Below are 23,329 nucleotides of genomic sequence, written 5' to 3'. Positions count from 1 at the left end.
CGGGGCTGTGTTGGCTGCAGTGGGGGCTGTGTGGAGCAGGGCAGTGCGGCAGGTGAGATGCTCTGTCGGCAGTGCGCGTCTATGCTGGCTGTGGTGGGGGCTGTGTGGAGCAGGGTGGTGCGGCAGGTGAGATGCTCTGTCGGCAGTGTGGGGCTGTGCTGGCTGCGGTGGGGGCTGTGTGGAGCAGGGTGGTGCGGCAGGTGAGATGCTCTGTCGGCAGTGCGCGTCTATGCTGGCTGCAGTGGGGGCTGTGTGGAGCAGGGTGGTGCGGCAGGTGAGATGCTCTGTCGGCAGTGTGGAGCTGTGCTGGCTGCGGTGAGGGCTGTGTGGAGCAGGGCAGTGCGGCGGGAGAGATGCTCTGTCGGCAGTGCGGGGCTCTGCTGGCTGCAGAGGGGGCTGTGTGGAGCAGGGCGGTGCGGCGGGAGCCCTCGGTTCAAGATCTCATCTGCACACGCACTGTCTCCGGCCCATTGATCTCAGCAGCAGACTTAAGGAAAATGGCGCCGAGAGGTGGCGCATGCGCGGATGAGGTCTCAGCTTGTCAGTGAGCTGAGAGGTCAATCTGCACACATGCCGACAGGGGGGGCGCCATTTCTTTGAAGCCCACACCGCCGACAGAGCATCAGCGACACCCGCCGCACCTCCCTGCTCCACGCAGCATCCACAGCTGCCCCCACCGCAGCTAGCAACGCCCTACTCCAGCACCCCCCCACCGCCTCCTGTGACCCTGCTCCATCATCACTGCCGCCCCTCTCCAGTAAGACACCACTGGAGTGTAACATGGACCACTTTTTCTTTTTTTACCTTTTTAATCTCTAAATTTAGAGTTCGTCCTGTAATCCAGTGCATGTTATCAAATGAAAAATATGGTAACTTAATTGCAAACATATTTACTAAGGGTCAAATGGAAAAAGTTCTAAAGCTTTAAAATGGGAGGTGGGGCTGCACTCAAAGTAAAAAAAAACATTTAAGTCACAAAACAGTCCAGAATATATCTAAATATCCCCATGCGATCGCGAAAACGTGCTGTGTTGCTGGCATTTTATTTAGAAATATAATACTTACAGAATATCGAACTTCAAGATACTCTGAGCTGGCAGGGACATCTGGAATCTCAAAAGCATAATTCTTTTCCACTTTCTAAAAGGCAGGATATAAAAAAAAGGTATACAAATCACAAAATATTACAATATGATGCACATTAATGAGGGCCTGAGACATGCCATAAATATGTAATTTTGAGCCAAGAAGAAGTGTTAGTCCACTCATCTGTAAACTACGGTACTTGAAGTCTACAGGTTTGGATTTTTTCCCTTCTGTGATGTAAAACATTTCCCTGCCTGTTTATAAACGTTTTACCACACAGAAACTAATGCTGTGATTCCGTGCTGTAATGTCTTTATACTCTTTTGCATCCTCCCCCGACTCAGCAGTGGTATGATCAGACCATATTCCTGCATGGTCAGATTCAGACGTTACACAGTACATAGCATACATACAATTGTGAAACTTATTATTGATTAAAATGTACTTTGTTGGGGGTACAATGCTTTCAAGGCCTTTACTGGCAGCCAAACAGTGGAATACTTCCAAGCTGGCGATGGAGTACGTTCCTTCATAAAATGATGGTTTTCTTGAAAGATGCAGATTTTCTCCTGTACCATTGCTTGAAGAAACTCTCTTCTAACTGGCAGTAGTATTGGGAATTGATTTCGAGTCCATCTACCATCTACAACTTGGAAAGGTCCAAATAGCTCCTCTTTGTCTCAGTCAAAGTGGAGGTCTGTGCCAGTTACCGATCCAGCCATGGGCTCATCCATCTGGCCCGTCTTCTGAAAAATGTCTTCTAAAAACTGGCAGTAGGTTTGGGAGTTGATTTTGACTCCATCTTCAAACAGGAAAAGTCTAATAGTATAGTAGTACCAAAAGTCTAATAGTATAGTAGTACCGCAATTGCTAGCAGCTAGAGTAGAAATGGAAGTCTATGCCCTTCACTGATCCAACCACGGCCCCATCTTGTTCTGGTGGTCGGTTTCAGCCTCCCTCACCTTGGCCATGTCTCTGAGCACTGAACACTGGAATATCTGGAACATGACAGCACTGGAGGATAACTGGCTCCTGGTCACTTCACGTTCGGATTATACTCACATCTTTGGCAATTAATGTGCATCTTTTTTTTTCTTGTCACGTTTTTGTGACCCTGTTGATTATTTGCAACAAAACTTTTGATGTTTCTGTGATCTCGCCCCAATATCTCAGCAATTCAAAATGCTATATAACTCTCACAAAGACATAAGTTTTGACTTTTCAGAGTCATTTAAAGCTATTTTTTGGCCCATTTTGCTTGAGGAAAACAAGTTGCCCAATAATTCTATACACCTTGATAAAGGGTGCAGATATGTACGGGCCACACTCTCCTTCATTACACATCACCTGACATGCTTCATCCAATAAGCATTTAAGTTTACAACTTGAGTTACAAAATATCCATAAAAATTATATGGTCAAAATACTCACGTGTGGACACAATGTATCACGAAAGGACCAAGTAAGGCCACCAAGTCTTTTTAATCTCTAAGACCAGGGCTGTTTAAGAGGTTAACTACGACTTTTTTTATTTTTGTGTATAGGGCTAAGTAAGAGGTAGGTAGTTGCTAACTCTCTGCCTGTTTTGCTCAGACAAAAATCTCTGCCAACCGAGCCAGTGATTACCCTGCATCTTAACGCTTGTCAACACAGCAGCATCATCTCTTCCAGTCTGCTCTGTTGATGGGGCGTCTCTACAGCCATCATGCCGATTCACAGCCAGCTCCCCGAAGTGAGACGACAGATAGAAACGCTGCATCATCGGAGCAGAGCAGAAAAAAAATCACCAAAAGACACCAGCCAACACAGGTCAAAATAGCAAATGCACTCGCAGGATGCAGCCGGACCCTTATGATAAAGGTGGGGGTAACCCAGGTGCAGAATACTGATGAGACAAATCTTCGCCCGGGGCAGATCAGGCAGGTAGGTCTCTATTTTTGGAGTCCCTGGCCTATACAGTTAGGTCCAGAAATATTTGGACAGTGACACAATTTTCGCGAGTTGGGCTCTGCATGCCACCACATTGGATTTGAAATGAAATCTCTACAACAGAATTCAAGTGCAGATTGTAACGTTTAATTTGAAGGTTTGAACAAAAATATCTGATAGAAATTGTAGGAATTGTACACATTTCTTTACAAACACTCCACATTTTAGGAGGTCAAAAGTAATTGGACAAAAAAACCAAACCCAAACAAAATATTTTTATTTTCAATATTTTGTTGCAAATCCTTTGGAGGCAATCACTGCCTTAAGTCTGGAACCCATGGACATCACCAAACGCTGGGTTTCCTCCTTCTTAATGCTTTGCCAGGCCTTTACAGCCGCAGCCTTCAGGTCTTGCTTGTTTGTGGGTCTTTCCGTCTTAAGTCTGGATTTGAGCAAGTGAAATGCATGCTCAATTGGGTTAAGATCTGGTGATTGACTTGGCCATTGCAGAATGTTCCACTTTTTTGCACTCATGAACTCCTGGGTAGCTTTGGCTGTATGCTTGGGGTCATTGTCCATCTGTACTATGAAGCGCCGTCCGATCAACTTTGCGGCATTTGGCTGAATCTGGGCTGAAAGTATATCCTGGTACACTTCAGAATTTATCCGGCTACTCTTGTCTGCTGTTATGTCATCAATAAACACAAGTGACCCAGTGCCATTGAAAGCCATGCATGCCCATGCCATCACGTTGCCTCCACCATGTTTTACAGAGGATGTGGTGTGTCTTGGATCATGTGCCGTTCCCTTTCTTCTCCAAACTTTTTTCTTCCCATCATTCTGGTACAGGTTGATCTTTGTCTCATCTGTCCATAGAATACTTTTCCAGAACTGAGCTGGCTTCATGAGGTGTTTTTCAGCAAATTTAACTCTGGCCTGTCTATTTTTGGAATTGATGAATGGTTTGCATCTAGATGTGAACCCTTTGTATTTACTTTCATGGAGTATTCTCTTTACTGTTGACTTAGAGACAGATACACCTACTTCACTGAGAGTGTTCTGGACTTCAGTTGATGTTGTGAACGGGTTCTTCTTCACCAAAGAAAGTATGCGGCGATCATCCACCACTGTTGTCATCCGTGGACGCCCAGGCCTTTTTGAGTTCCCAAGCTCACCAGTCAATTCCTTTTTTCTCAGAATGTACCCGACTGTTGATTTTGCTACTCCAAGCATGTCTGCTATCTCTCTGATGGATTTTTTCTTTTTTTTCAGCCTCAGGATGTTCTGCTTCACCTCAATTGAGAGTTCCTTAGACCGCATGTTGTCTGGTCACAGCAACAGCTTCCAAATGCAAAACCACACACCTGTAATCAACCTCAGACCTTTTAACTACTTCATTGATTACAGGTTAACGAGGGAGACGCCTTCAGAGTTAATTGCAGCCCTTAGAGTCCCTTGTCCAATTACTTTTGGTCCCTTGAAAAAGAGGAGGCTATGCATTACAGAGCTATGATTCCTAAACCCTTTCTCCGATTTGGATGTGAAAACTCTCATATTGCAGCTGGGAGTGTGCACTTTCAGCCCATATTATATATATATAATTGTATTTCTGAACATGTTTTTGTAAACAGCTAAAATAACAAAACTTGTGTCACTGTCCAAATATTTCTGGACCTAACTGTATATAACCTCACCTAGGGACCCCAAAATAGAGATTACCTTGGCATTGGTTTGGGGCTCTTTTGCATTGATCAATACAGTGGCTAAACATCTCATATTCCTATTATTCATAGCAGTTATGCATATTCCATTTTTCATGTTTTTTCACTTTTTTCAGATAGTTCATTGTATTTTTCAGTCTAGTATTCCCATAGCAGTTTTTCTTTTCATCATTACCATATATATTGTGATTTGTGTGCAACTCTTTTTTTATCCTATTGTATAGCTGCCATGAATAGTCTGTGTCATTAGTTATTTTCACATCCATTTTTTAAAACCTGAGAACCACGTAGACTGAACTTTTATTGATCTACTTGCTCTTTATAAGTAATTAGTGAAAAATAAATGATACTTCGTTTCGACACTGAAGCACCAAGTAGGACTTCTGTGCTTCATCCATTTTATGTGTCCCAACAGACTTTAATGGCTGAATCTTATTTTACAGAATAGATAAGAGTATGACAATCACTACATCACAGATCCGTTCTACAACTGATGTGTGTATGGGGCTAGGAGGGAAAAAAAAAAAAAAAAACAGACAGCACACCAGCATGTCACAATGATGTGCCAATGTAACACAAGTCAGTGAGCCCAGAGAAAAACAAATACCGTATTTTTCGCTTTATAAGACGCACTTTTGTTCCCCCAAATTTTGGGGGAAAGTAGGGGGTGCGTCTTATAAACCGAATATACGGATTATATACTGCAGGGTCCAGGGGAGGTGGGGCCGCTCTGGAGCGGTGCTGGGGGAGCTGGTGGAGGCTGGTATAGACTTGTGAAGCTGAGGGCGGCAGCGTTTGATCTCCTGCACCCGCTCATATAATATGCACAGCTGCTGTCCACCCCTGTGGTGCTGAAATTGCACCGCGGTGATGGGCTGGGGGAGCTGTGCATATTATATCTGCCCGTGCTTCCCTTTGCTCACAAATGCCCCCTCCCCCTGTATTATCTATGGCCCCCATGCTGCTACCCATAGTAAAATAATAAACTCGTTACTCACCTCCTCCAGCATCTGCCATCTCCCTCCTGCCGCTATGATCAGGCATGCAGAGATAACACACTGCTGTGCCGATCACATGACAGGGACTGTGAACCAGGAAATGCAGGAGGCCGGAGTTCAACCCTGAGGAGGGGTACACGAGGGAGCACAGCGCTGGAGAAGGTAAGGAAAGAGTTTATTTTACTAAAAGCAGCAGCATGGGGCAGCGTGTGTGCCAGCCACAGGGGCCAGCGTGTGTGCCAGCCACAGGGGGCAGCGTGTGTGACAGCCACAGGGGGCAGCGTGTGTGACAGCCACAGGGGGCAGCGTGTGTGACAGCCACAGGGGGCTGCGTGTGTGCCGGCCACAGGGGGCAGCGTGTGTGACAGCCACAGGGGGCTGCGTGTGTGACAGCCACAAGGGGCTGCGTGTGTGCCGGCCACAGGGGCCAGGGTGTGTGCCAGCCACAGGGGCCAGGGTGTGTGCCAGCCACAGGGGGCAGCGTGTGTGCCAGCCACAGGGGGCCAGTTTGTGCCAGCCACAGGGGCCAGCGTGTGTGCCAGCCACAGAGGGCAGCGTGTGTGACAGCCACAGGGGGCAGCGTGTGTGACAGCCACAGGGGGCAGCGTGTGTGACAACCACAGGGGGTAGCATGTGTGCCAGCCACAGGGGGCCAGTTTGTGCCAGCCACAGGGGCCAGCGTGTGTGCCAGCCACAGAGGGCAGCGTGTGTGACAGCCACAGGGGGCAGCGTGTGTGACAGCCACAGGGGGCAGCGTGTGTGACAGCCACAGGGGGCAGCGTGTGTGACAGCCACAGGGGGCAGCGTGTGTGACAGCCACAGGGGGCAGCGTGTGTGACAGCCACAGGGGGCAGCGTGTGTGACAGCCACAGGGGGCAGCGTGTGTGACAGCCACAGGGGGCAGCGTGTGTGACAGCCACAGGGGGCAGCGTGTGTGACAGCCACAGGGGGCAGCGTGTGTGACAGCCACAGGGGGCAGCGTGTGTGCCAGCCACAGGGGGCAGCGTGTGTGCCAGCCACAGGGGGCAGCGTGTGTGCCAGCCACAGGGGGCAGCGTGTGTGCCAGCCACAGGGGGCAGCGTGTGTGACAGCCACAGGGGGCAGCGTGTGTGCCAGCCACAGGGGGCAGCGTGTGTGACAGCCACAGGGGGCAGCGTGTGTGACAGCCACAGGGGGCAGCGTGTGTGACAGCCACAGGGGGCTGCGTGTGTGACAGCCACAGGGGGCTGCGTGTGTGACAGCCACAGGGGGCTGCGTGTGTGACAGCCACAGGGGGCTGCGTGTGTGCCAGCCACAGGGGGCAGCGTGTGTGCCAGCCACAGGGGGCAGCGTGTGTGCCAGCCACAGGGGGCAGCGTGTGTGCCAGCCACAGGGGGCAGCGTGTGTGCCAGCCACAGGGGGCAGCGTGTGTGCCAGCCACAGGGGGCAGCGTGTGTGCCAGCCACAGGGGGCAGCGTGTGTGCCAGCCACAGGGGGCAGCGTGTGTGACAGCCACAGGGGGCAGCGTGTGTGACAGCCACAGGGGGCAGCGTGTGTGACAGCCACAGGGGGCAGCGTGTGTGACAGCCACAGGGGGCAGCGTGTGTGACAGCCACAGGGGGCAGCGTGTGTGACAGCCACAGGGGGCAGCGTGTGTGACAGCCACAGGGGGCAGCGTGTGTGACAGCCACAGGGGGCTGCGTGTGTGACAGCCACAGGGGGCTGCGTGTGTGACAGCCACAGGGGGCTGCGTGTGTGACAGCCACAGGGGGCTGCGTGTGTGACAGCCACAGGGGGCTGCGTGTGTGACAGCCACAGGGGGCAGCGTGTGTGACAGCCACAGGGGGCTGCGTGTGTGACAGCCACAGGGGGCAGCGTGTGTGCCAGCCACAGGGGCCAGGGTGTGTGCCAGCCACAGGGGCCAGGGTGTGTGCCAGCCACAGGGGCCAGCAAGTGTGCCAGCCACAGGGGCCAGCGTGTGTGCCGGCCACAGGGGCCAGCGTGTGTGCCAGCCACAGGGGCCAGCGTGTGTGCCAGCCACAGGGGCCAGCGTGTGTGCCAGCCACAGGGGGCAGCGTGTGTGCCAGCCACAGGGGCCAGGGTGTGTGCCAGCCACAGGGGCCAGCGTGTGTGCCAGCCACAGGGGCCAGGGTGTGTGCTAGCCACAGGGGCCAGGGTGTGTGCCAGCCACAGGGGCCAGCAAGTGTGCCAGCCACAGGGGCCAGCGTGTGTGCCGGCCACAGGGGCCAGCGTGTGTGCCGGCCACAGGGGCCAGCGTGTGTGCCGGCCACAGGGGCCAGCGTGTGTGCCAGCCACAGGGGCCAGCGTGTGTGCCAGCCACAGGGGGCAGCGTGTGTGACAGCCACAGGGGGCAGCGTGTGTGACAGCCACAGGGGGCAGCGTGTGTGACAGCCACAGGGGGCAGCGTGTGTGACAGCCACAGGGGGCAGCGTGTGTGACAGCCACAGGGGGCAGCGTGTGTGACAGCCACAGGGGGCAGCGTGTGTGACAGCCACAGGGGGCAGCGTGTGTGACAGCCACAGGGGGCAGCGTGTGTGACAGCCACAGGGGGCAGCGTGTGTGACAGCCACAGGGGGCAGCGTGTGTGACAGCCACAGGGGGCTGCGTGTGTGACAGCCACAGGGGGCTGCGTGTGTGACAGCCACAGGGGGCTGCGTGTGTGACAGCCACAGGGGGCAGCGTGTGTGACAGCCACAGGGGGCAGCGTGTGTGCCAGCCACAGGGGCCAGGGTGTGTGCCAGCCACAGGGGCCAGCGTGTGTGCCAGCCACAGGGGCCAGGGTGTGTGCCAGCCACAGGGGCCAGGGTGTGTGCCAGCCACAGGGGCCAGGGTGTGTGCCAGCCACAGGGGCCAGCAAGTGTGCCAGCCACAGGGGCCAGCGTGTGTGCCGGCCACAGGGGCCAGCGTGTGTGCCAGCCACAGGGGCCAGCGTGTGTGCCAGCCACAGGGGCCAGCGTGTGTGCCAGCCACAGGGGGCAGCGTGTGTGCCAGCCACAGGGGGCAGCGTGTGTGCCAGCCACAGGGGGCAGCGTGTGTGCCAGCCACAGGGGGCAGCGTGTGTGACAGCCACAGGGGGCAGCGTGTGTGACAGCCACAAGGGGCAGCGTGTGTGACAGCCACAGGGGGCAGCGTGTGTGACAGCCACAGGGGGCAGCGTGTGTGACAGCCACAGGGGGCAGCGTGTGTGACAGCCACAGGGGGCAGCGTGTGTGACAGCCACAGGGGGCAGCGTGTGTGACAGCCACAGGGGGCTGCGTGTGTGACAGCCACAGGGGGCTGCGTGTGTGACAGCCACAGGGGGCAGCGTGTGTGCCAGCCACAGGGGCCAGGGTGTGTGCCAGCCACAGGGGCCAGGGTGTGTGCCAGCCACAGGGGCCAGGGTGTGTGCCAGCCACAGGGGCCAGGGTGTGTGCCAGCCACAGGGGCCAGGGTGTGTGCCAGCCACAGGGGGCAGCGTGTGTGCCAGCCACAGGGGGCAGCGTGTGTGCCAGCCACAGGGGGCAGCGTGTGTGCCAGCCACAGGGGGCAGCGTGTGTGACAGCCACAGGGGGCAGCGTGTGTGACAGCCACAGGGGGCAGCGTGTGTGACAGCCACAGGGGGCAGCGTGTGTGCCAGCCACAGGGGGCAGCGTGTGTGCCAGCCACAGGGGGCCAGTTTGTGCCAGCCACAGGGGGCAGCGTGCCAGCCATAGGGGACATGTTGCATCACTGGGGGACGTGTGCCAGCCCAAGGGGGCTATATTCAATATAAGGTGGCCATATCCAGATTAAGGGGGCTAATTTTAGGATGGGGGCTATGAGGGACATATACTCTATATGATTTGTTAGACAGACACTGGCATTATTAGACGGACCCCATTTATTAAAAAAAATTCTCTATTCCTTCACCAAATTTGGGGGTGCGTCTTATAATCCGGTGCGTCTTATAAAGCGAAAAATACGGTACTTTTTGCCTGACATGCTGAATATTCACTTAAGTCCTCCATAAACCCTCACTATCAAAATGAATTAATCTGTAGTGATTTTATTACCTTACAATTTAAGTGAAGCGCAAATATAATAGAAACACAATAAATTGAACGAATATGGTCTTAAAGGGGTTTTCACACTTTCAACTTTTTGTCCAAAATCCTCATCCCCATCTTAAAAAAAAAAAAAACTAAATTAGCCATACTCCCCCTTCTGGAGTCCAGCACTGCTTTTCTGTCGCTGTTCCAGTGATTGTTTGAAGACTATAATGATGACATCACATCAACCGCGGCAAAACCAATAAAAGGGTTCAGCTGCTTGTGCCATGTGCAACAGCAGAGCCGCTGAGACTAACGGTCAGCTGCAATCGTACAGATGTGATGTCGTCTCTGCAATCTGTAATCAATCAGGTGATGTCACTCTGGACCGGAGAGGTAACAGATCATTTGATTATTTTTAATAAAAAGGAGGATTTTGGACAAAGCTGAAAGCAGAAAACCCATCTAACGAGCAGATCATATTAGTTAGACATACCTTGGACTTGAATTTCATGATCTTATATTTATCAGCAATGCTTTCATTAAACTCCTGGTAAACATTCATCATGGTTACAGGAACACCAGTGTCTTTCCCAGATGGCAGTTGAATTCTCTTTAATAAGAAAAATACAGAATACATCATTTAGCATAAAACAGCCAATACACAGTAATACGTGGCACAATAAAAACTATTAAATGTGAAATGATCCTCGTTGAAAAATAAGACTCATTTCCAGCTGCTACAATTGGGTTTCCCATATTAGCACTTATTCAGGAATCCGACAAGTACAACTAAGCAGATAATGGCCAGAATTAGAGAATACTGTCCTGTTCATTTATTAAGAGCTAGATGTTAGAGCGGGATAAGGCTATGTGCGCACGTTGCGTAATTTCATGCATTTATGCTGCATATTGCACTGCCACGTAAAAGCATGCGTCCTGAGTCCCCAGCACAATCTATGAAGATTGTGCATAATCCATCCGCATGTTGCGTTTGAGAGTGCAGTGATTTGCATGCTGAAATTTTGATCGAAATCGCTGCGCTCAAAAAAGCAACTTCACTTATTTGGTATTATTTGGATGCTTTTCCCTCTCTGTCTATGGGAGAGGCAGCATCCCGAGCGCATGAAAACGGCATCTATGCTGCAGACACACCGCATCCATTACGCAGTGCTTCTGCAGCGATTTGAAGCGCACATGTACTGCCAAATCGCTGCAGATTTTACAGCATAGACACTACATAACGTGCGCACATAGCCTAATAGCGCTGCCTCAGGGGTTGGTGATCAAACAAATATCATTTGTCTAACCTCAGGTTTGTTAGGGCAGATAGAAAACAACCACAAATAGAACTAAAACTGGATGCAACAATCTGACCAATTTACTATAAATCCAAGTAGTAAAAACCTCATGTAGTCAGCCCCAACCTCAGCCAGGAATCTTATCAAAAGAGATCTACACTGTTCTGTAGAAAAGTGGGAGAACCAGCTGTAAACAATATGTGCAGATATAAGTATTTGCTGCGTTTTTGTTGATTTTTTCTGCACCGTTTTGTTGCAAACCCTGAAGGATTTCTTAGTGCCACCAAAGTGAAAGAAAATCAGTCTCATGCACCTGATGCTTATTTTTTGCCTTGCTGCAAAGTTGAAGCTGCTTCATATCGTTTTGCTTTTGTTTTTTTCCAATTATTTTAATGAATTGGGGGAACATGCAACAGAAGCACATGAAAAATAAACTATGAAAAACACATGTATTTTATATTGCATTTTTCCCTGTCAAGAGTTTAGTATTCGCAACAGAAATGTCTGCAGCAAATACTTAAAGCAGCTACATACCCTTAGGGCAGGGGTCTCAATCTCAGCTGGGGTGCCGCATTCTTTGCAGGGCAAAGTGACATTTTTATTATTTGGCACCACACATATAATATATATATATATAAAGATATATCTCTCTATCTTTTTTTTTTTTACACGCCTTTAGATTACTGTTCTTGAACATTTTCCCCTTAAATGCACACGTTTTTTGTTTAAATATAAAAAAAAACATTTTTGGTAAAAATAAAATTTCATGCCTTATTTTGACTTTTCTTTTACATTTTATCCATTTCTTGTAACTACTAGTTTTACAATTGGCGCCATATAGTAATTATGGCCAACATCTTTTAGCAATGTTCCCTATCCTGTAGTAATGTGCCCATCCTTGTCCCCATCCTGTAGTAATGTGCCCATCCTTGTCCCCATCCTGTAGTAATGTGCCCATCCTTGTCCCCATCTTGTAGTAATGTACACATCCTTGTCCCCATCCTATAGGTATGTGCCCATCCTTGCCCTCATTCTATAGTAATGTCCGCATCCTATAGTAATGTCCCCAGCCTTAACCCCATCCTAAAGTAATGTCCTCATCCTGTAGTAATGTGTCCCATCATTGTCCCTTTTTACTAATGTGCCCATGCAGGTCCTCTTCTTGTAGTAATGTGCCCTTTCCTGATCCTCTTATTGTAGTACTGTCCCATCCTGGTCCCCTATTGTGCCATTCTTCACATGCACACAAAAAAAAAAAAATTGTTACCTGTCCCCCGTTCCCTCGGCTGCCTCTTCTCTGCTTCTTGCTGCCTGTGCCCCCGTTGACTATCACGGCCAGTGCAAAGGCTGCAGCCACTGTCAGCACTTAATTTCAGATGAACGTTTTACCGGCGCTGCGGACACAGAGTTAAGCTCTCTCTGCACAACGTTTCCAGTGCAGCTCTTCACCAATCAGAGGCAAGCAGCTGAGGTCATACACCTCAATTGCTTGCCTCTGATTCGCCAGCAGCTTCCATTGGAGGAATAGTTGTGCACAGAGAGCTTGACTCTGCGTATGCAGCGCCAGCAAAACGTTCATATGAAATAAAGCGGTGACCGTGGCTGCAGCCCCTACACTGGCCATGATAGTCAACCTGCCTGCTGCAAGAAGCAGCCTGAGGAACCGCATGGGGCCCATGGGCCGAGTGTTTGAGATCTCTGCCTTAGGGTATGTTCACATTTGTATTTGCAGTGCTTTTTTGGCTGTATTTTTTATGCAAATGAAAAACTGCTTTTTATAGTACCATCAAGAGCTGTGAGATTTCAGAAATTTCATTTCACTTTTGACGGATTTGGAAAACTGCTGCATTTTTTTCAAATCTGCTGCATGTCAATTCTTTTAGCATTTCTGCAGCATTTTTCATCCACAGAAATCAATGAGCGCAAAAATGCTTTACGTTTTTGCAGCCTTTTTGTGGAAAACAAAAGCAGGGGTACAGCAGGATGTGAAACATTTACTTTTACGATTTTTCCCGCCAAAAATATAGTAAATATAATATATATAGATATTATCTGTAGTATCTGGGCGTTGCCAGAGATAGTAACTGCCTCTCTCCCAGTCTCTGTATGTATGTTGCTGTCTTGTCTCTCTCTTTCCTTGTCTGTGTCTCTGTCTGTCTGTTTCTCTCTGTCTGTATTTGTATCAGTCTGTCTCCATCTCTGTGTCTGTCTGTTTCTATCTCTACGTGTGTGTCTGTCTGTCTCTCTCTTTTTCAAGGCTGTCTCTTTCTCTCGGTCTCTTTCCCAGTCTGTCTGTCTGCGTCTTTTTCTCTCTCTCTCTCTATCCGTCTCCCCACTGACATCTTATTACCTCACACATAAGCTTCTTATACTAACAGTTTATTTTGTTCCTATAGCAACCACTGACAGTTGCTATAAATAATCTATAGCTCCCCCCTCCATTCAGTTTAATGGAGGCAGGATTTTTGGAGAGTAACTAAAGCGCGGGGTTAAATTTTCCCGCCTAAACATAGTCTATGACGTCCCCTGAGTCACATGAAGTGCCTGTGCAAAATTTTGTGATTGTAATTGTAAACACACACACACACACAGAGTATATCTATCCATGCATACATAGAGATATATATATATATATATATATATATATATATATATATATATATATATATCTCTATATATATTACACACACACACACACACACACACACACACCCCGTATTTTTTCAGACTATAAGACGCACTTTTTTTCCCCCCAAATGTTGGGGGAAAGTGGGGGGTGCGACCTATAGTCTGAATGTGGCTGCAGGGAATGAGGGTGCGGCGGTGGAGCAAGTCATTGGTGGCATGCGCAGGCTGTAGCTGCCTGCCGTGACCACGTGGGCCCGCTCATTTCATATGCACGCCCATCCTCCCGCCCATCATCCCTCATCGCTGAAGCCGGCACTGACAGATGGGTGGGGTGAGCGCATAATTAACAGCCGGCCGGTGTGATCACCCCTGGCAACTACAGCCTGGAGTGATCATGTGCGGCTGTATTCACTGCCCCCCACGCATCATCATCAGCGCGAGGGGCAGAGAATCAGTATATTCACCTGTCACCGTTGTCTGCAGCACCACGATGTCCTCCTGTCTGCCGGCCAGCTGATCTGTATAGAGAGCAGTGAGCACAGGGATGACGTCATCGCTGTGCGCACCGCTAGTCTCCATACAGGTCAGCTGACAGGCAGACAAGAGGACGAGTGATGCTGCAGACAACGGTGACAGCTCCACACAGGTCAGCGGCGCTGCTTCGGGCACTGACAGGAGGAGGAGGGATGCTGCATGGAGCGAGGAAAGGTGAGTATAAACATTTTTTTTTTTGTGTGCCGCAGGATGCGGGCCATATAGCAGGATAGATGGGGGTATATATCAGGATGGATGGGGGTATATAGCAGGATGGATGGGGGTATATAGCAGGATGGATGGGGGTATATAGCAGGATGGATGGGGGTATATAGCAGAATGGATGGGGGTATATAGCAGGATGGGGGTATATAGCAGGATGAGGGCATATACCAGGATGGCGGTATATAGCAGGATAAGGGCATACACCAGGATGGCGCTATGTAGAGGGTGGGGGCTATACCATGATGGCAGTATATAGCAGGATGGAAATATATACCAGGATGGGGTACATATATACAAGGATGGGGATCATATACAAGGCAGGAGGATCATTACCAAGATGGGGTACCTTAGTAGAGAATTTGGGGACATTACCCCCCATAACAGTGTCAGCAGCAGATCCTCGCCCCATAAGTGTGACATGACCATATTTTTTGCTTAAACTTTTATTTTTCTATTTCTCTGACGCCTCATTGGGGGACACAGGACCATGGGTGTTATGCTGCCTATCCATAGGAGGACACTAAGATGCAAAAAGCATTAGCTCCTCATCTGCAGTATACACCCCCTGGCCGGGCCAGGCAACCTCAGTTTTAGCTTAGTGTCTGTAGGAGGCACATCCTTTCAAGGTTTTATTTTTTAAGGGCGACGGTTTCCCTTAGGGACCGATCTCCCAATACCATCAACGGGCGGGAACGCGGAGTGTTGCCTCCACATACCCTCTCCTGCGACGCTGGATCCTGGGCTGCCTTTTACTGGACGACGGGTCCCACAGACACCGATTTTCCAGAGCCCAGGGCAGAGGCAAAATTCCTCAGCCCCTCTTTGCAGGCTCGGAGTTGATACATTGCACCTGTGTGGCCGGACACAGCAGGCTGACTCTGCTATTTCCATTGCCTGGACTGAGGCAGTGTTAAGGGGAGATCCCTCCTGACTGGTTTCCCAGACAAAAGGGAGAAAGACGGTGCAAGGAAGGCTCCCAGGACTGCTGAATTTACAGTCTTTATTGCCACCATAGCTGCGTGCTGGCTGGAGGAGGGGAAAGTACCTTGTTGATTGCAGGGAATCCTGCAGAGATAATCTACTGGTAGCTGTGTGCTGACTGGAGGGAAAGGGAGAAAAACTGTCACAGAGGCTCCCTTCCCGCCGTTTTTTTACTGGACTTCTTCTTGGCGCTCTTTTAGCGCTAAGCCCCGACCCCCGCGGGCCGCGATAAGCCCCCCCCCCCTCCCCCCTCCTCCACAGAGACTTTTTCCTGAGGACGCAGGGCCATCGGCTGATTCTGGTGAGGCACACTGAAGCAAATACAATCCTTGCTTCCCACTGCTTCACTTGTAGCTCTGCATATCATTGCTCCCCCTCCTGGCATACTCCTATTAGGAACATGCAGAACTCTAAGGGTACTAAGAGTGCTAAGGCTCACATAGTCTATTATTCAGCCTGCACTACCTGTCACGCTGAGCTACCACGTAAACACACCTCTTCTCTCTGTGAGTCCTGTGCCCCTATAGCCCACCAAGACCCCCCCGCCACCACCGCCGCAACCATCAGCCCACCGTAATGGGCACAGTTTCTGTCCCAATTCATGAAAAAACTGTTACAGAACCTGGTGCTGGCTATGCAATGTCGTCCTCCACACCCTTCTGGGCCCCTGGACAGAACGCAGCCTGAGGATACCCCTATGGAGGATTCTTCTGAGGTAATCTGGGCCCATACTTCACCGGTTGCAGGGATCAGGAAAAGAGCACACGTCCGGGTGTCTCCAGCACTCTCTCATGGCCCCCATGGCTCTCCCTCGGGAGCACACAGGGCAGGCTTTCCCACACGCTCCACGGCTTCTGAAGAGCTGGAGGAGGGAGAATGCTGTTTGTACCAGGATGATTCCTTGGTTTCACCCTCTCAAGATGATCAAACTGCAATAGACTCCCTTATAGCAGCAATCAACCAAACTCTGCATGTGGAGGATCCCGCATCCACTATCACTGACCATGTGGTCTCCTTTAAAAGGGCAAAGAAACCCCAAAAGGTTTTCGCTGATCACCCAGAGTTTCAGGATATCCTCACAAAGCAAAGGGAGAAGCCTAACAGGCGCTTCGGTAACCGTAAACTCATGGAGTCCCGGTACCCTTTCGCCTCACCTGCCCCTAAGGGCTGGGCCGATCCGTCCTCGGTTGACCCCCCCGGTCTCTCGCCTTGCCACAAAAACGCTCCTGTCTTTACCCGATGGTTCTTCCATCAACGACCCGACAGACAGACAGGTGGAGCACCTCGCCCGCTCTGCCTTTGAGGCTGCGGGTTCATCCCTCTCGCCCTCCTTTGCCTCTGTGTGGGTCGCAAAGGCGATCTCGCTCTGGGCAGAATCCCTTAACGCTTCACTTGAGGAATCACAGTTTACTCATACCATCAAGGGGTAACAGCTCAAATTGCCGCTGCGGCGGAGTACCTCATGCAGGCCTCCATTGATGCTGCTACCTGCGCAGCTTTTGCCGCCTCAAATACCATAGCCATCCGTAGAGCTCTCTGGCTCAAACAATGGCGAGCGGACTCTGCTTCCAAGAAGTCTCTCACGGGCCTTCCCTTTTTTCCAGACCAATTGTTTGGTGAACGTCTGGACAAGCTCATTTCTGACGCCACGGGAGGAAAAAGTACCTCACTTCCCCAGCTGAAGCCCAGGACGACCTTCACCAGACGTTCACAGTCCTCGTTCCGCTCCTTTCAGAACTCATTTGGTTGGTCGACATCCCGCTCTGCCCCCTCCACTAGCCGCGGACTACGCAGGGAACGACCGACCTCAGCTCTCCCCGAAACCCACTTCGTCACGGCAGCCTAGACCGAAACAGTCCAGGACTAGGGAGACTCGTCCACGATGTTTTCCCCCCTCATGACTCCTTTGGCGCCCCGGAAGACACACTCATTGTAGGAGGTCGACTGAGGCTCTTTCAACACATCTGGGCTGCCGCCTCAGATGACAAATGGGTGGAAGACCTTGTGTCTTCCGATTACCACATAGAATTTTGGACCAGACCCCTGAGTCGGTTCCTTCTCTCAAACCCCCCAAAGACTTGAAAACGACGTGAGGCCTTTTTCTCAGCAATCTACTCGCTCCAAACAGCAGGAGTGATAATACCTGTCCCAGACTACGAGAAGTTCGGGGGTTTTTATTCCAACCTCTTTGTGGACCCCAAAAAGGATGGGTCAGTTTGACCCATCCTGGACCTCAAACACCTGAACAAACATGGGCACGTACGGAGATTCAGAATGGAGTCCCTAAGGTCCATTATTGCATCCATGGTCGAAGGGGAATTCCTCGCCTCCATAGATATCAAGGACGCATACCTGCACATACCCATCGCCCCAGATCACCAAAAGTTCCTCCGCTTCGCAGTTCAGGACTCCCATTTTCAATTCGTAGCCCTACCCTTCGGCCTTGCCACCGCACCAACGGTCTTCACCAAAGTCATGCCGGCCGCCATGAGCGTCCTTCACGCCAGGGGAGTCCTCGTTCTCCCTTACTTGGACGACCTCCTCATAAAGGCCCCCTCCTTCCGCGACTGCTCAAACAGCGTACAGATCACCGTGGACACCCTATACCGCTTAGGGTGGCTACTGAATCTAGACAAATCATCCCCGGTCCCAGCACGATCCATCACCTTCCTGGGCATGTCCCTGGACACCTGTCGGGGCTTGATCTATCTCCCTCAGGACAAGGCGATCACTCTTTGACAAGCGGTACGCTGCCTTCTACGTCCTCCTTCTCGCTCCATTCGATTCAGCATGAAGGTGCTCGGCAGGATGGTGGCGGCTATGGAGGCAGTACCTTTTGCTCAACTGCACCTCCGCCCACTGCAGCTAGCCCTTCTAGCTGCCTGGGACAAGAGCCCCTTCTCCCTGGACAAACATCTTTACCTGACGCCTTCAGTCAGGTATGCACTCCGCTGGTGGCTTCGGTCCTCATTCCTATTGAAGGGGAGATCTTTTCTCCCAGTGAACTGGCTGGTCCTGACCACGGACGCAAGCCTCCTAGGCTGGGGAGCAGTGTACCGGCACCACACTGCTCAAGGACGTTGGACGCCCCAGGAGTCTTCCCTACCCATAAACATCCTGGAAATCCGCGCGATCTTCCTCGCACTCAGGGCGTTCTGCTCTCTGCTAGCGGGTTGTCAGATTCGAGTCCAATCGGACAATGCGACAGCTGTAGCCTATATCAATCGGCAGGGGGGTACACGCAGTAAAGCGGCTTCTCGAGGCCCACAAGATCCTCAGCTGGGCCAAATCAACGGGGTCAGTGATATCAGCGGTACACATACCGGGGGTAGAGAACTGGGCAGCAGATTTTCTAAGTCGCCAAGGCCTGGCCGCTGGAGAATGGTCTCTCCACCTAGAAGTGTTTCTACACATCTGCACTCGCTGGGGCACACCAGACGCGGATCTAATGGCCTCAAGGTTGAATGCAAAGGTACCCGCGTTCATAGCCAGGTCACGCGACCCGCAGTCCATCGGCGCGGATGCTCTAGTCTGCTCCTGGCACCCCTTCCGCCTGCCTTACACATTTCCACCTCTACCCCTGCTGCCGCGGGTAATCAGGAAGATCAAGGCAGAGGGAGTCCCGGTGATACTGATAGCACCGGACTGGCCCAGGCGTGCCTGGTAAGCCGAATTAGTACAAATGGTCACAGACGCACCGTGGCGCCTTGCGGACATCCCAGACTTGCTGACCCAAAGGCCCATTTCCAATCAGAATTCCAGAGCCCTGAAGCTGACGGCATGGCCATTGAGACCTGGGTATTAACAAGAGCGGGATTCTCCCCCACGGTTATTGCCACCATGATCAGCGCCCGAAAGCCTGCTCCATCCCGCATTTACCACCTTACGTGGAAAATCTTCTTTTCATGGTGCAGGGAAACTAACATCCACCCTATGCCTCTGGCCATCCCGAAAAATTCTCGACTTTCTGCAGTCTGGCTTGCAAGCGGGGTTGGCTCTCAGTTCCCTTAAAGGGCAGGTCTCAGCGCTCTCAATCTTCTACCAATGCCGCTTGGCTCAAAAACCGCAAGTCAAGACCTTTCTCCAAGGCGTTTCCCATCTAGTTCCCCCGTACAAACTGCCGCTGGACCCATGGGACCTCAATCTCGTTCTGGACGGTCTCCAGAGGTCTCCCTTTGAACCTCTCAAGGAATCCTCCCTTGCTCTTCTGTCCTAGAAGGTAACATTCCTGGTGGCAATTACGTCCATCAGACGGGTTTCGGAGCTGGCAGCACTCTTCCCGCGAGCCTTTTCTGATCTTTCACCAGGACAAGGTGGTTCTGCGCCCCCTTCCGGATTTTCTTCCAAAGGTTCCTACCCCGTTTCATTTGAACGAGGACATTGTTCTGCCTTCCTTTTGTCCACACCCAGTTCATAGGGTGGAAAGGTCTCTGCATTCGTTAGACCTCGTCAGAGCTCTGATATTACATATCCAGGACAGCCCCCTTTAGGAAAACGGACTCTTTGTTCGTCATTCCTGAGGGGCCTAAGAAGGGACAGGCAGCTTCAAAGGCAACTCTGGCTCACTGGATTCGCTCTGCGATCCAGGAAGTCTACCGCTTGCAACTCAAGCCCATTCCTAGTGGGCTGCAGGCTCATTCCACGCGAGCAGTTGGCGCTTCGTGGGCCATTCGGCATCAGGCTTCAGTGGAACAGGTGTGTAAGGCTGCGACCTGGTCTAGCCTACATACTTTTTCAAAGCATTACAGAGTCCATACCCAGTTTTCAGCTGAGGCAAATCTGGGTAAGAAAATTCTGCAAACGGCAGTAGAGCACCTCTCTCAGCAGGCGCTCCAGGCTGTCTGAGACTGGTTCCTAGTCCTTGGGTTGTGCTGTCTTCTTTTATGTTTTCCACCCATGGACTGCTTTAGGACGTCCCATGGTCCTGTGTCCCCCAATGAGGCGTCAGAGAAAACGATTTTACGGTGAGTACACAAAAATCTGTTTCTTCCTCCTCTAAAACCAGGGTGTGTCTTATGGTCCACTGAGTATTCTAGTCCGAAAAGAAGGGAATTTTGTTTACTTACCGTAAATTCCTTTTCTTCTAGCTCCTATTGGGAGACCCAGACAATTGGGTGTATAGCTTCTGCCTCCGGAGGCCACACAAAGTATTACACTTTAAAAAGTTTAACCCCTCCCCTCTGCCTATACACCCTCCCGTGCATCACGGGCCCATCAGTTTTGGTGCCAAAGCAGGAAGGAGGAAACTTATAAATTGGTCTAAGGTAAATTCAATCCGAAGGATGTTCGGAGAACTGAACCATGAACCAAAAGAACAATTCAACATGAACAACATGTGTACACAAAAGAACAACAGCCCGAAGGGAACAGGGGCGGGTGCTGGGTCTCCCAATAGGAGCTAGAAGAAAAGGAATTTACGGTAAGTAAACAAAATTCCCTTCTTCTTTGTCGCTCCATTGGGAGACCCAGACAATTGGGACGTCCAAAAGCAGTCCCTGGGTGGGTAAAAGAATACCTCGATAAAAAGAGCCGTAAAACGGCCCCCTCTTACAGGTGGGCAACCGCCGCCTGAAGGACTCGCCTACCTAGGCTGGCATCTGCCGAAGCATAGGCATGCACCTGATAGTGTTTCGTGAAAGTGTGCAGACTCGACCAGGTAGCCGCCTGACACACCTGCTGAGCCGTAGCCTGGTGCCGCAATGCCCAGGACGCCCCCACGGCTCTGGTAGAATGGGCTTTCAGCCCTGAAGGGACCGGAAGCCCAGAAGAACGGTAGGCTTCAAGAATCGGTTCCTTGATCCACCGAGCCAAGGTTGACTTGGAAGCCTGCGACCCTTTACGCTGGCCAGCGACAAGGACAAAGAGCGCATCAGAACGGCGCAGGGGCGCCGTACGAGAAATGTAGAGTCTGAGTGCTCTCACAAGATCTAACAAGTGCAAATCCTTTTCACATTGGTGAACTGGATTAGGACAAAAAGAAGGTAAGGAGATATCCTGATTGAGATGAAAAGGGGATACCACCTTAGGGAGAAATTCGGGGACCGGACGCAGAACCACCTTATCCTGGTGAAACACCAGGAAGGGGGCTTTGCATGACAGCGCAGCTAGCTCAGACACTCTCCGAAGTGATGTGACTGCCACTAGGAAGACCACCTTCTGCGAAAGGCGTGAAAGAGAAACATCCCTCATCGGCTCGAAAGGTGATTTCTGCAGAGCCGTTAGCACCCTGTTAAGATCCCAGGGTTCTAGCGGACGCTTGTAAGGACGGACTATGTGGCAAACCCCCTGCAGGAACGTGCGTACCTGCGGAAGCCTGGCTAGACGCTTTTGAAAAAACACGGAAAGCGCCGATACTTGTCCCTTGAGAGAGCCGAGAGACAAACCCTTTTCCATTCCGGATTGAAGGAAGGACAGAAAAGTGGGCAAGGCAAACGGCCAGGGAGTAAAACCCTGATCAGAGCACCAGGATAAGAAGATCCTCCACGTCCTGTGGTAGATCTTGGCGGACGTTGGTTTCCTGGCCTGTCTCATAGTGGCAATGACCTCTTGGGATAACCCTGAAGACGCTAGGATCCAGGACTCAATGGCCACACAGTCAGGTTGAGGGCCGCAGAATTCAGATGAAAAAATGGCCCTTGAGACAGCAAGTCTGGTCGGTCTGGTAGTGCCCACGGTTGACCCACCGTGAGATGCCACAGATCCGGGTACCACGACCTCCTCGGCCAGTCTGGGGCGATGAGGATGGCGCGGCGGCAGTCGGACCTGATCTTGCGTAACACTCTGGGCAGCAGTGCCAGAGGAGGAAATACATAAGGCAGTCGAAACTGCGACCAATCCTGAACTAATGCGTCTGCCGCCAGAGCTCTGTGATCTTGAGACCGTGCCATGAATGCCGGGACCTTGTTGTTGTGCCGGGACGCCATTAGGTCGACGTCCGGCATTCCCCAGCGGCAACAGATCTCTTGAAACACGTCCGGGTGAAGAGACCATTCCCCTGCGTCCATGCCCTGGCGACTGAGAAAGTCTGCTTCCCAGTTTTCTACGCCCGGGATGTGAACTGCGGAGATGGTGGAGGCTGTGGCTTCCACCCACAGCAGAATCCGCCGAACTTCTTGGAAGGCTTGACGACTGCGTGTGCCGCCTTGGTGGTTGATGTACGCCACCGCCGTGGCGTTGTCCGACTGAATTCGGATCTGCCTGCCTTCCAGCCACGGCTTGAACGCCTTTAGGGCTAGATACACTGCCCTTATCTCCAGAACATTGATCTGAAGGGAGGACTCTGGCTGAGTCCAGGTACCCTGAGCCCTGTGGTGGAGGAAGACCGCTCCCCACCCTGACAGACTCGCGTCCGTCGTGACCACAGCCCAGGATGGGGGCAGGAAGGATTTTCCTTTCGACAGAGAAGTGGGAAGAAGCCACCACTGAAGAGAGGCTTTGGCTACCCGAGAAAGGGAGACGTTCCTGTCGAGGGACGTCGACCTCCTGTCCCATTTGCGGAGAATGTCCCATTGGAGTGGACGCAGATGAAACTGCGCAAATGGAACTGCCTCCATTGCTGCCACCATCTTCCCTAGGAAGTGCATGAGGCGCCTCAAGGGGTGTGACTGGGCTCGAAGGAGAGATTGCACCCCTGTCTGTAGTGAACGCTGTTTGTCCAGCGGGAGCTTCACTATCGCTGAGAGAGTATGAAACTCCATCCCGAGGTAAGTTAGCGATTGGGTCGGTGTCAATTTTGACTTTGGGAAATTGATGATCCACCCGAACCTCTGGAGAGTCTCCAGACCAGTGTTCAGGCTGTGCTGGCATGCCACCCGGGAGGGTGCCCTGACTAGAAGATCGTCTAAGTAAGGGATCACCGAGTGTCCCTGAGAGTGTAGGACTGCCACCACTGTTGCCATGACCTTGGTGAATCCCCGTGG

The 23,329-nt window shown here is 51.4% G+C and overlaps 1 protein-coding gene across 3 annotated transcripts in view; it reads right to left on the bottom strand.

Annotated features, from left to right (window-relative positions):
• Positions 1 to 23,329, bottom strand: part of POLA1 (DNA polymerase alpha 1, catalytic subunit) — a 513,667-nt gene that overhangs the window by 385,969 nt on the left and 104,369 nt on the right. For all 3 annotated transcript variants that reach the window (XM_075335453.1, XM_075335456.1, XM_075335455.1), the window contains exons 12-13: positions 10,238 to 10,354; positions 1,066 to 1,140 (exon numbers count right to left, since the gene is read on the bottom strand). In XM_075335453.1, coding sequence (XP_075191568.1) covers positions 1,066 to 1,140; positions 10,238 to 10,354 — 192 coding nt within the window. The remainder of the gene's footprint in view (positions 1 to 1,065; positions 1,141 to 10,237; positions 10,355 to 23,329) is intronic.

This window comes from Anomaloglossus baeobatrachus, chromosome 2, assembly GCF_048569485.1.
Source record: "Anomaloglossus baeobatrachus isolate aAnoBae1 chromosome 2, aAnoBae1.hap1, whole genome shotgun sequence".
Lineage (NCBI taxonomy): Eukaryota > Metazoa > Chordata > Amphibia > Anura > Aromobatidae > Anomaloglossus > Anomaloglossus baeobatrachus.
The sequence above is the reverse complement of the archived record's forward strand: the minus strand, read 5'-3'. Positions and strand labels throughout refer to the sequence as shown.